The 12,704-nt window shown below is 57.1% G+C and overlaps 1 protein-coding gene across 5 annotated transcripts in view; it reads left to right on the plus strand.

Moving 5' to 3' along the window:
• Nucleotides 1-12,704, plus strand: part of NPRL3 (NPR3 like, GATOR1 complex subunit) — a 43,195-nt gene that overhangs the window by 29,249 nt on the left and 1,242 nt on the right. For all 5 annotated transcript variants that reach the window (XR_015245358.1, XM_086691791.1, XM_086691792.1 and 2 more), the window contains 6 exons: nucleotides 3,114-3,251; nucleotides 4,216-4,372; nucleotides 8,085-8,191; nucleotides 8,658-8,787; nucleotides 11,158-11,347; nucleotides 12,038-12,230. Coding sequence is in view for 4 of the 5 variants with exons in the window: in XM_086691791.1 (XP_086547917.1) it covers nucleotides 3,114-3,251; nucleotides 4,216-4,372; nucleotides 8,085-8,191; nucleotides 8,658-8,787; nucleotides 11,158-11,347; nucleotides 12,038-12,230 (915 nt within the window). In the remaining variant the exon portion in view is untranslated. The remainder of the gene's footprint in view (nucleotides 1-3,113; nucleotides 3,252-4,215; nucleotides 4,373-8,084; nucleotides 8,192-8,657; nucleotides 8,788-11,157; nucleotides 11,348-12,037; nucleotides 12,231-12,704) is intronic.

Here is a 12,704-nt window from a genome sequence, read left to right on the forward strand (position 1 = left end):
GGTGGTGACTGCTCTTGTGCTGGTGAACACTGAGTGATAAAGAGAACCGTCAAACACCTGAACCTGATACAGCAGTGTGCGTCAACTCTTTCAAAGTCAAGAAATAAATAAATGAACTGTAGCCTCAGGGATTTTCAGAGGGTGGGCTCCCTCTACCCTGGAGGCTTTAGGAAAAAAACCAAGGGTACTTTGAAAACAGAGCCCGACCTTCTCTTCCCTCCTCTTGGCAGACTTCAGTGCCGCTCCTGGCTCTTGTCTTGCTGCAGGGGCACTCGCGGGGCTTCCCTGGGGGCTCCGGGTGGGTGGGTGTGCTCCTCCTCCCGACTCGTTCCAGGGATTCTTCACACTGCGTCCCAGTGCGAAGTACTCCATGGATGGAAGTTGCCAGTGGGTGAACAGATGCCTGGAAAAGTGGAGCAAAATCCACATGAAAACCAGGGAACCAACACGGGAGCGTCTCTCCCACCCGGAGAAGAGGACCCCACGCCAGTGTGTGCATGTACATGGCCTTGCCAAGCTCCTGGGGGAGCAAAAACAGCTGCCTTTGAAATGGTAGGAATCTCAGTGTTGAATTCTGATTCTGTGGTGTTCCAACTGCTACTTTGAGCCACATCCTAAAGAGGACAGCTCAGAAATAAAAAGACTCTATTTTCAGTCCACCAGCCTTTTTGTCCAGGTACATAGTGAAACGGAGGAGGGGTCTGCACACCTAGCTTTGTCAGTTCATTCTCCCTGCAAGCCCTGCTTTTTTCCTCACTCTTCTCTTCCCTTTTGTTCACGGATGCTGAGACTCTCATCCACTGGAGCGCTCTCTCATCGTGTGAACTTGGATTCTGTAAGAGGCTGTTTTTCAGAGGTTGATGGGAGCTGTCCACCTGCAAAGACCCTTGCCCAAAACTTGGTGAGGCTCTGGGAGTCTCCATCTGCTCATATTTACTTATTAGCACTCCATTCTCGAAGAACCCAAGAGTGGTATCCTCCTCTGGGACCTTGGGGAAGGACCCTGGGTCTCTTCCCTAGATCCTGACACTCACAGGGTTCACCCTGAGGGAGTGTGGCATCAGCAGTGACCCAGCCTTCACCTTCCACACTCAGCCACAGCCTGTGGCCCCCACCCCTGCTGCCAGGGGTGCTCTGACCCTCCCTCCGGGGACCACTCGATGGTGCAGGTGTCCTGGGAGTGTGGCGTGGGTCTTCCTGACACCTCCAGGCAGGGCAAGCAGAGGGTGTTCTGGATCTCTGGGGTGGTTGGCAGTGAGCAGACAGTGGTGTTGGCAGGAATCCTAGGGGTTGTGGAGGTCACAGATGTGCTCTGCCTTCTTCACACTTTTTTCTCACTGCACATTCCCTGTTTGAGAAACCTGATGGCCGCGATGCTCCTGGCTCTTTGGGTGGACCCACGGGGAAGCTCGTGGTAGTTGGTCTGCTGCTTGAGTTTCGGGGAAGAGATGGTAAGAACAGCCTGTGGGTGCGGGCAGTGAGGGCCATAGCGCCTCCTGCCGGCACTGTGCGTTTGTGTGCCCCCGAGGGAGGTGTAAGACCAGGCAGGGCTCCCCCTGAGCCACGGCCTCCCCACGCTGGGCCAGATGTGGGCATCTTGGCCTCTCCGGCCAGTTGGGAACGGCAGAGTGGGGTTGGAATGTGATGGGAAGAGCTGGGTCAGAACAGTACAGGCCTTGGCAGTGGGCACATGTCCCCTCTCTTGTCCACCTGCCAGGGGCGTGGTGAGCACCAGCCATGGGGGCTCTGCCCAAGCAGCCACTTTCTCTCTGTGTCAGACACCGAGTGCTGTTGGCACTTAGCCCCGGGGCTGTGCACTGGGCTGTGGGCGCCTTCCGCCTGGCTTCTCGCTGGAGAGTTTCAGAAACCCCTGCTGAAAACAAGTCTTCTGTGTGTGGGTCTCTGGTGCAGGGCGTATGGGGCCACGTGCCTGCCGTGGGGCCCCCATGAGCGTGTTCTCCCGGCAGGGGCTCACTGAGAGATAGTCCACCCAGAGTCAGTAGCATGTTCCTTGGGCCCCTTTTCTTCCTCCATTCACGAAATGGTTCTCAGTGCCCCCCAAGTACCCCACACTTTGCCAGCCGTGTGAGGAGCAGTTAGTGCAACACAGGAGCACACCTGGTGACTGAATTCTGGTCGGGGAAACTGCATCCTGTGGTCAGGTGCTCAAGACACACGAATCTGGGGCTAGGGCCGGTTCAGAGCTCACCTCCCAGAGAAGGTAGTGCTTGAGTTGAAACCCGAGACCGGGAAGGAGCCGGGTCACCTGGAGGGAGCGCTTGAGTCAGAGAACAGCGGAGTTGTGGGGACGGTTGCAGGGCGGGGGACCAGGTGGCCTCGGGTAGGAGAGGGCATCAGAGAAAAGTGAGCAGGTCACGTGGGGCTTCAGGCTGGGACTGCCGAGATGGGATGGGAGCCGTGGGGGTCTGAGTGCTGAGTGCGGAGGGCAGATGGGGGCTGGTGCAGGGAAGGTCTGGACTTTGTACCTCCCTGCAGGTGGGATGGTTGAGGCGGGGATATAAGAGAAAGGAGGAGTCAGGGACAGGGTTGCGGTGTTCAGCCCTGAAAGAACCAGATTGCCGTCCCTGATGAGGTGAGGCCGAGGCCAGCTCGGGCCATTGCCGCGGTACACCTGGGCGGTGCTGGCATCCACAGCAAGGTGGGCGCCGTGTGCTCCTCCCGAACAAGACGCTTGGGGGGACTCGGCACCCCCCGCCCTTCCTGTCCTGCCTACCTCTCCTTTTTGGAGACAGGCCTCGCCCTGCCTGGCTGCACATGTGTGGTGGGGCCTTCGGCAGGTGTGCAGGGGGCCTGGCTCTCTCCCCTCTGCACAGGAGGCCTTCACAGAGCGCTGGCACTCTGTTTGGACGGCAGATGCCAGGGCTACCCAGGGATACAGTTCTGGGTTCCTAATGCATTTTCTTCTCTTGAATATACTGAGATCTGCAAAGATGATTGCTTGCCCCGGAGGGCTTCCCTTGCAGTTTCCTCTGACTGGCAGTGTGCGTGGAGGAAGCACCCTCAGGGGTTTTTGTGTGATCTGTGTGTCTGGTCACAAGTTACCGTGTGGATTCTCAGTAGCACCTGACAGTCGCCGCGCCTGCTCTCTGCAGCCTCTGCACGTCCGGCGTGGTGCGGCTCCACATCAACAGCTGGCTGGAGGTGGGCTTCTGCCTGCCGCATAAGATCCACTACGCTGCTGCGAGCCTCATCCCCCCTGAGGCCATCGAGCGGAGCCTGAAAGCCATCCGGTGAGCACCTGCCCCTGCACACGCCCCTCGGGGGCTCTTCTCTTTAGCTTCTGCCTGAGGTTTTACCAATTACTTCTTCCCAAGAACTGTCTTTTCCTCCTCCTGCTACAGAAACTGGCAGGTAAGGCTCTACTGTTGATAGAAGTAAAAACACACATTTTGGGGTCTGGTTTGGTCCAGAAATTACCAACCCCAGGATTCCCCTGGGCCTCCTCGGGCACGGCCTGGGGTCCTGCGCCAAGGGTCTTCACCTCAGGCCTGGGCAGGGCTGTAGGGGTCAGACATCCTGGCGGGAAGCCAGGGTATGGGAGGGATTTTGTCTTTATTTACAGTGTTTGTTCACCGGACCTCCTGCATTTGAATCAGAGCTTGTGGGAACTCAGTTACTTAACTGATTTCCTGCAAGGAAAGAGCTAAGCTCAGTTTTCACACACACATCCCACCAAGTCTCCCGTTTCCCTAGAGACTTCTATAACTAAAAAAAGAAATGTGGGCACATGACAGCAAATTTGGGGGTGAGAGAAACCAAGGCACCCCCTGGCCCGCCCTCCCTCCCTCCCTCGCCTAGTCCATGCCTTCAAGTCCTCGTCCTTCCTCCTGGGTTTCCTTGCTGAGTACGTTTTAATGTGGTTCTGTTCATAGTCTGTGGTGAGGATTTTGTTTTTCCCGCATTTGGGACTCTTTCCTTAGAAAAGAGTCACGCATTTTTTCAGTCAGCAAACATTTGCAGGGCAATCCCAGAGGTGGGGATGGAGTCGGGTCCTTGGGCCTTCTTCAGTTTTGTTCTAATTAGTTTCTTCTGAAGGTGACTGCAATCCTGGTGGCTTCTTAAAGACCCCTGGGCCTCTCTCATCCTTCCGGCGGCCTCTTCTCCGGGGTTCAGTGTCTCTGTGCTCGAGGCGTGTGCCTGGTCGGGGAGGCCTGTGGCTCGCATGCTCTGGTGACCCGTGACTCTACTCCGCAGCCCCTACCACGCCCTGCTGCTTCTCAGTGATGAGAAGTCCCTGCTGGGCGAGCTCCCGCTCGACTGCTCCCCGGCCCTGGTGCGTGTGATCAAGACCACGTCTGCCGTGAAGAACCTGCAGCAGCTGGCCCAGGATGCAGATCTGGCCTTGCTTCAGGTAACCCCGGGGGGCCTGGGGAGACACCCCAAATAGGGGGGAATGGGGGAGGGAGGGGTGGGCACGTCAAAGCAGGCCGCCCTTGGTTGAAGGTGGGAGGTCAGGGTGTCAGGAAAGCAGGCTGCCTGTGTGCCACGTACCCAGGTCCACTACGTGGCCTGCCGTGGTGGGATGGGTAGTCCCTGGTCGGCTCCAAGTTCTGGAATCCGAGTCAGGCCTGGCTTCGGGGCGGGCTTTGTGAACTGGCTTTGGGACTAACGTCGTACTAACCCCTGTGTCCAAGGATTGTGAGGCATGAGGCCCTCCAGGTGCTGGGTTACTGGGCTCTGAAGGATGGGGTGGCAGGGCTAGGGGCTTGCAGGGGCACGCAGAGTGTCGTCGTGTGAGCAGCCAGTACCACAGCTCCACTTTGCCAATGTGGGAGGTGAGGGCAGGAAGTTGGGTTGAGAGCCTGCCTGTGTGCGGAACCAGGACCTAGCTTCGTGGCCTTGACCTCGACCTTGTATGTGCACCCAGGCCTATGTTCTGTGTGAGGTGCCATCCTCTTGCCAAGCCACGTGCTTGTGGGCTGCAGTTTCTGATGGGGTAGAGGGCCTCTCAGCCCTGGCTGCGATCTGGTTGGAGTCTGGGTGGGGGCCAGGGAGTGAAGAGAAGCATAAAGAGAAGTTGGAGGCCCTAGGACAGGGTGCCTTCCAGGTGACAGCCCCAGGGCGAGAACGGTGGGCACCATGTGGCCACCAGGGGGCAGCAGGACCTGGCTACAGAGCAGCTGCTTTCTCAGATGGGCTGAGGAAGAGGATCCCAGGTGTGACACGAGCCTACCTGGGCCCTCTGGGAGGCACGTCTTTGGCCTCTGGTCCTTGGCAAGGTGCGGGAGCTTGACTCTCAGGCCTCTGTGTCCCAAAGCAGCCGTTTCAGATTCTGCCATCCAGAATAAGTCCTTCCCCATGACCTTCATTTACCTGGCCAGAGAGTTTATCCGATTCTGCCTTTGTGTGTCATATGGGCTCACGGACTAGATGGGACCCAGTGAGGACCACATCCTAGTCACCTTCGTAGCAGCCACAAGACAGAACCTTAAATGTTCTGGCTGTTTTGTACACACTGCAGAGCTTGTGTTCTGATCAATACAGACTGAGCTGTCAAAGCTTTCAAGTTTCTCGGTCTCTTTGGGCAAAGACAAAGCTTTGATGATAACCCCTTCACGCACCCCGCCCCCCACCTTGCCATGGGGAGGCTGTTTTTTCCTTCCATAACCCTCCCCACTGAGCTCACTTCAAATCAGGGTTTCCTGCTGGCATGGCCAGCCTCCCTGGCCTCTGGGACTGCTGCTGCCTGTGGCAGGTCAGGTGGCCCAGTGGAGGCCCCTGGGAGAGCAGGGGAGCAGAGTCTGGCTGAGCCTAGTTGGACCCTCAAGCGTGGATGGCCCCACTAGAGAGAAGATGTCAGCTTACCTCATGTTCCTGAGGCGCCTGGCTGGCTCAGTCAGAAGAGCGTGTGAATCTTGATCTTGGGGTCATGAGTTTGAACCCCGTGTTAGGTATAGAGATTACTGAAGAAAAAATAAAATCTTAAATAACTCCTGTTCCATCCCAGGCAAAGTAAATATTTTGGGCCTTGTTTAATTTATTTCTTATTTTTTATTAAAAAAAAATTTTTTTTAGATTTATTTATTTTTGATAGAGACAGAGCACAAGTGGGGGAGGGGCAGAGAGGGAAGGAGACATAGAATCGGAAGCATGCTCCAGGCTCCGAGCTGTCACCTCACAAACCGTGAGATCTTGACCTGAGCCAAAGTCTATCGCTTAACCGACTGAGCCATCCAGGCGCCCCGGGCTTTGTTTTAATCTAATCTATTTTTATTTAATTTATTTATTTTGAGAGAGGGCGAGCGGGGGAGGGGCAGAGAGAGAGGGAGACAGAGAATCCTGAGCAGGCTCCACTCTTGTCAGCGCAGAGCCAGACGTGGCGTTCGATCTCAGGAACCGTGAGATCATGACCTGAGCTGAAATCGAGTCAGATGGTTAACTGACTGAGCCCCCCAGGCCCCCTTTGTTTTTATAAATAAGACACAGCGACAGTTTCAGGCGTGCTGTATACGGAGTCAGCAGTTCCGTATCAAGATAAGTGTAGTTTGAATCTCCTTCACTATTTCACCCCACCTACCTCCCCTATTTGGGGCTTTTTTTGTCGTGATAAAGTCGATATGCTCTTTCATATACAAATTGATATGTCTCACAAATTATAGGCACAGAGAGTGCCTGCAATCCTGTATTTCAGAGGTAAACACAGTAGATTCCTCCAGATTTTCTGTATGTATAAATTAGGACAGTATCTTTGATCACAGTGTCCATTCCTTATGATTGGCTTAGTAATGGCTCCACAGACCTTCGCAACCTAACCCTCAGGTCCTGTGGATGCAACCTCCCGTGGGACTTTGCAGAGGCGATAAAGGATCTTGAGATGGGCGGTGACCCTGGATTGTCCTTGTAAGAAGTGGGCAGGGGATGTGACTCTGGAGGCAGAGACTGGAGGGTTGTGGCCACACGCACAGGCCAAGGAAGGCTGCCGCTACAGGAGGCGGAGACTCTGGAGAGAGTCGTCCTGCTGACAGACACTGCAGCCTGGGATCCGAGTTCAGACCTCCGGTCCCCAGAACGGCACTCGGGCTGCAGGGAGTGGTGGGGGGTGGACGCCACGGGTGAGGGTGATGACAGGTGGAGGAAAGTGGGTGTGTCCTTGCTTTGGAGTGAGCTTCAGTAGGACTTGGGATGAGAAAGAAGAGCGGCAGTGAAGGAACTGAAGTTGCTGCCACGTTGGCACTGGTGGTGCCACTGGAGGTCCTGTTTGCCGAGATGAGGTGGAGGTGGACTCAGCAGTGTCCCTGGCCTTGCATGTGGGTCGGGGTGTCTTGCCCACTTGGGGACACATAGTGATGGTACGGAGGGGCAGCAGGCTCACCTGGGTGATGCAGAATTAGAAATGCCCAGTGCCAGGGCGCCTGGGTGGCTCAGTCGGTTAGGCGTCCGACTTTGGCTCGGGTCACGATCTCACAGTTCGTGAGTTCAAGCCCCCACATCGGGCTCTGTCAGCTCAGAGCCTGGAGCCTGCTTTGGATTCTGTGTCTCCCCTTCTCGCTGCCTCTCCCCTACTGTGTGTGTCTCTCTCTAGGTCTCAAAAATAAATAGACGTTAAAAAAAACTTAAACAAAACAAACAAAAAAAAAGAAGTGTCCAGTGCCGTACCCTCAGACCTGGGCTCCCCTCTTGAAGTTGGAAGGAATTTCTGGCATCTTAGTCTGTCTCTGGCCCGTCTTGTCTGAGCGTCCAGGAGAGCCGGGCAGTGGAATGTGGTCCCGGGATACTGGGACACACAGGGATGAGTGCAAGAGGTGTAGGACAGGTTCATTTGACCCACATCCATTACCATGTGGAAACCCATCCCCATGCTGGGCTCCTGGTGGGAGCAGGGTGCTGGCCTCTGCCAGCTTGTTCAGACAAGGCCCTTGTTCAGCTGAGCTGACCCCATGGTCCTGAACACCTCACATGTCCCCATGCTCGTGGGACTTTTCCTTACTGCCAGCCTGGACAACACCGGGTCCCGTGGGAAGTGACTGTCCCAAACCACACAGCGACCGGTGATACAAAGGCTTGTGTGCTTGCCGTGCCAAGCCCCTGGGTGGGGGGTTGCCGTCAGCTCCCTCTGCCTACAGGTTTTCCAGCTCGCGGCTCACCTGGTGTACTGGGGCAAGGCCATCATCATCTACCCGCTGTGTGAGAACAACGTCTACATGCTTTCTCCCAACGCCAGCGTGTGTCTGTGAGTACCTCTGGCTGCCAGAGCCCAGGGCCGTGCTCCTCTGCTCAGCCAGGACCTCACTTGGAGTTGGTTACTGGCCTCTGCTCTGTCCAGGTTCTTATTCTGGCCTGGTCCAGGACCACGTGGCCTGCCCTGGGCGTGTGCTCTTCGGGCATTCAAAGCTTCCACACAGGGTCTGTGCTCCCCCGTGTCTGCTGGCCAGTGGGGTCTGGACGGGGTGCCTGGTGGGGGTTGGGAGCCTTGGTCTTGACTTGGGGGCTCAGAGGGGCTGTGGCCTGTGCTCATTGTTCCTTCTGCCCCTCGAGGGAGAGCATCTGGGCTCTGTCCTCATTGCACCCATCCTAGGCCACCAGCTATGCTGAGCCTTCCTGCTGCCCACCCTGGGCTCATGGTGAGGGCACAGATGTCATGAAATGATGGAGAAGCCTGCTGAGCTCACGGGCACGCCCACCTTACCCATCCCCAGGTACTCTCCACTGGCTGAGCAGTTCTCCCGTCAGTTTCCAGCTCACGACCTGCCATCTGTCCTTGCTAAGTTCTCCTTGCCCGTCTCCTTGTCAGAATTCAGAAACCCCCTCGCCCCCCCGGTACAGGAGGTAAGTCACAGGAGTCTTGGGGAGCCCAGGAACCACTCCTCTGGTGTCAGTTTCTCATCCCAGAGCCCTCAGTGCTGCACCCTTAGCCTTGGTTTTGGGGAGGAGGGGGCTTCCTTTGGGGAGTAGGTGGCACATGTTGTGCCAAGGTGATCAAAAGCTAGTTCCCCAGCCAGGCCACCTGCAGACACTTGGGCAGTCCCAAGTCCCCCCACCCCCAGTCCAGTGGAGCCCACCCTGGCTATGGTGAGTGGTTCTTGGGGTAGAACAGAGTTAAGAGGCCCAGATGGCAGGAGAGTGGTGACCTTTCCTGGGTTTGGGTGTGTGTGTGTAGAATCGGCTTTGTTTTCATTGAACTTGGGCCCTGCCCTCCTGCTCTCTCCCCCTCCACAGTTCAGGTGGCCACAGGGTATATAGGTCTAAGTTCTGGGCTCACTGGTCCCCAGAATCTCCTCATCCAAGAGGATTTGGAGAGGACAGGCCTGGAACAGGCCCCACTGGGCCTGGGGCAAAGTGAGGGCCAGGTGGGATTGCTGGGTGTGGCAAGGGCTCATCCAGGGAGGTATGGGGCTTGTGGTCCAGGTGCAGCCTAGACCCAAGAACAAGGCTCTGCCTGCCTCCTCTCCTCTGAATGCCTGGAGCTTTGGAATTCTGGGCAGGGACCCAGCACAGGGCCAAGATGGGGCAGGTGTTGGAGATGGGGCTGGGTGTTCTCAAGGCTTTGTCTTCCAAAGTATTTGTTTTAATAAGCGACAGATCTGTTAAACCAGTCCTTAAAAGCAAATTCTTTCCCTTCTCAAGTTGTGAATGAGATGGAGATCCAGGTTCTTGAGTTCATTTAGATGCTGAGTGTGACAGTTCTAAAGGCCGCCTTTCATGGTGCCTTTGGTTTCCGGGAACTGTGCCAGGCCATGCCAGCCGAATAAAAGACACGCTTTGCATCTGTACCCAGCAGAAGCTTCCTAATGGTCTGGATGGTGGGTGGATTTTCCAAGCCATGCCTGGGGGGGGCCACCCTGTCCCTTGTCAGGGGCCCAGATGGAGCTGGGTTTGGTCCTGCAGAGTCCCGGGCTGAGGCCTTTTTCTTCTCCTTCTGCTTCTGCTGCTTCTGCTTCTTCTCCTCCTCCCCCTCTTCTTCCTCCCCCTCCCCCTCTTCTTCCTCCCCCTCCCCCTCTTCTTCCTCCCCCTCCCCCTCTTCTTCCTCCCCCTCCCCCTCTTCTTCCTCCCCCTCCCCTCCTCTTCCTCCTTCTTCTGTTGCTTCTTTTTATTGTTGTTTGTTTATGTTTTATAGAGAGAGAGAGGGAGACAAAAGTGTGAGCAGGGGAGGGGCAGAGAGAGAGGGAAACACAGAATGTGAAGCAGGCTCCAGGCCCCGAGCTGTCAGCATAGAGCCCCATATGGGGCTCGAACTCACAGACCGTGAGATCACGACCTGACTCAAAGTTGGATGCTTAACCCCCTGAGCCACCAGGTGCCCCTGAGCCCGCCTTCTTGTCACACCTCCTGTTTCGGGGCCTGGAGTGTGTTCTTGAGGTCTTAAGAAGCCTCTTTGTTTTACTTGTTAATTTTAAGTTTAGTTATATTACAGTCCTTTTCAATTTTATTTGGTTTGACCAGGTCGTAACACGCCCATGGTACATCCCTATTTTCATGCCTGGGCAGCCATCCCCTCCCAGGAGGGGACCCCTGCAGATCTGATCAGGCAGATGTGTGTGTCTGAGAACATGCACCTTCCTGCTCAGGCATGCGCAAGCCATGCCTGCACAGGCCTCCTCACTGCCCCGGTCAGGTGGCAGCCCCCGAGGGAGGGGTGGACTCCACGCCCTAGGACTGCACACCGCATTACAGCTCCCTGTCCTTGGGCAGGCTTCCAGGTTGACCCAAGGAGAGGACTTCCTGCTCTCAGAGCAGCAGCCTTTTTGTGAACGGTGTCCAGGCCACAGTGGGCCCGGCTCTGTGCGGTGGGGGGCTTGGGCGACAGGGCTGAGTGGCCTGGGGGAGACAAGGCAGAGCAAGGGCCTCCATGTAATCAGTCCTGTTCCTCGGCTCTGGGCACGAAAGCCCAGGTGTGTGGTGGGAGCAGTGCAGGTGTAAGCCCAGTGCCCTTGTGGCCCTGCCGCCTTCCCTGGAGCAGGGAGCTGGGCTTGCAGGCCGGCCAGCAGCCAAGAGCTCCCTTTCTGAGATGTGGAGCCTTGTATTCTAGGGTTGGGCCCCTGAAGCTCATGTGGCCCTTACGTCTGGGATGACTTGTGGGGACCGTGTCTCAGGTCGTGGCTCCCGGGTCCTCCCCAGAGGGGAGCAGGGCGGTGGTGGGGGACCAGCCTTCCCCCCACCCCGCCTACCACCCTGGGCCTCACACTGTCTCTTGTGCAGACCCAGCTCATTCAGATGGTCGTGTGGATGCTGCAGCACAGGCTCCTTGTCCAGCTGCACACATACGTGTGCCTGATGGCCTCGCCCAGTGAGGATGAGCCCCACCCTCGAGAGGACGACGTCCCCTTCACCACCAGGGTCAGCGGCCGCAGCCTCAGCACACCCAACGCCCTCAGCTTCGGTTCCCCAAGTAGGAGCCCCCTGCCCAGGGCATGTGTCTGGTGGGTGGGGGTAGCCTTTGGGAGGGTGCTTGGGAGTGGCGGCCAGGATCCCGACATAGGCACGGCTGTGAGTGACTGGAGCACCTTCGCATGGCCATACGTGCGCGCGCGCACCCACACCTTGTGTGGGCAATTGGGTCCTCGCACGGGGAGCCCCTGCCCCCTGCTGAGCAGCTCTCCCTTGAAGGAGGACAGGAGACCTCTCTCCCTGACCTCCCTGTACTTCTGTGGCTCTGAGGAGAAAGCCGTGCCTCTGGGCTCCTGAGCTCGAGTCAAGAGCAGCCTGGGATCAGAGCAGATTTCACACCATCCCTGGAAGGTCACAGTTGAGACTGCTGTGTCCAGGGCCTGTGAAGAGAAAGTGACTGTCACAGCCCCTTCTTTAAAGAGCCATTGTGGCCACAGCATGCCCCAGGTTCCCAGGCTCAGGGCAGATGAAGGGCTGGAAGGCTCCCTCGACTGAGGCCTGACCTTGGTCTTCAGGTCCAGTCCGAGAACCCTGTCCGTGTCGGGTAGGAGGGGCGGGATGGGCGGGTCTGCCTTGTGCTGTGGGGGGGCCCTGACCAGAGGGCGTGGCAGTGGATTCCCGGTGGGCACAGGTGGCGCAACAGGGGCATGTGTGGGGGGTTGGCTGCTTCCTGACCTATGGCCACCCACAGCCAGCAGTGACGACATGACCCTCACGAGCCCCAGCATGGACAACTCCAGTGCAGAGCTTCTCCCCAGTGGGGACTCCCCGCTGAACAAGAGGATGACGGAGAACCTGCTGGCCAGCCTTTCGGAGCACGAGCGGGCGGCCATCCTCAGCGTGCCTGCAGCCCAGAACCCCGAGGACCTCCGCATGTTTGCTAGGTGGGGGCGCGGTGACCAGTGGGGCTGGCTCAGTTCTAGGGTCAGAACAGAAAGTGGATGGGGACTTAACCAACACACTCCCAACTGAAATCCATCGATGACAAATGGCAGTTGCTGGTTGAGGTGGCGTCTCAGGCACTGTGGTGTCCCCACCTGGGGTGCCTCTGACGTTGGGGTCCCTCCAGGACTTCCTGGGTGTCTCTTGTCACCTCTCTGGAAGCAGCAGCACGTTCTCCTCCTCACGGGGGTTGGCAGGGATTTTTCCCACGTGGGAAAGCTCTTGGCCCAGGCAGTGGGGGGAAGGGGTTCCAGGCCTCCCTACATCATTGGTGACACACTTTGTCAGACCCGGCTTTGACTTGGGATGGGTGGGGGGCTCTGCAGGTGTATGGTTTTCTGGGTGAGGTGAGGAAACCCCCAGTCACGAACCGCATGCCAGGCAGCTCTTTGAAGCAGCCACGTCCAGGCCTCCTA

This window comes from Puma concolor, chromosome E3 (genome assembly GCF_028749965.1).
Source record: "Puma concolor isolate L17-30 chromosome E3, mPumCon1.1.hap2, whole genome shotgun sequence".
In the NCBI taxonomy this organism is placed as follows: Eukaryota; Metazoa; Chordata; class Mammalia; order Carnivora; family Felidae; genus Puma; species Puma concolor.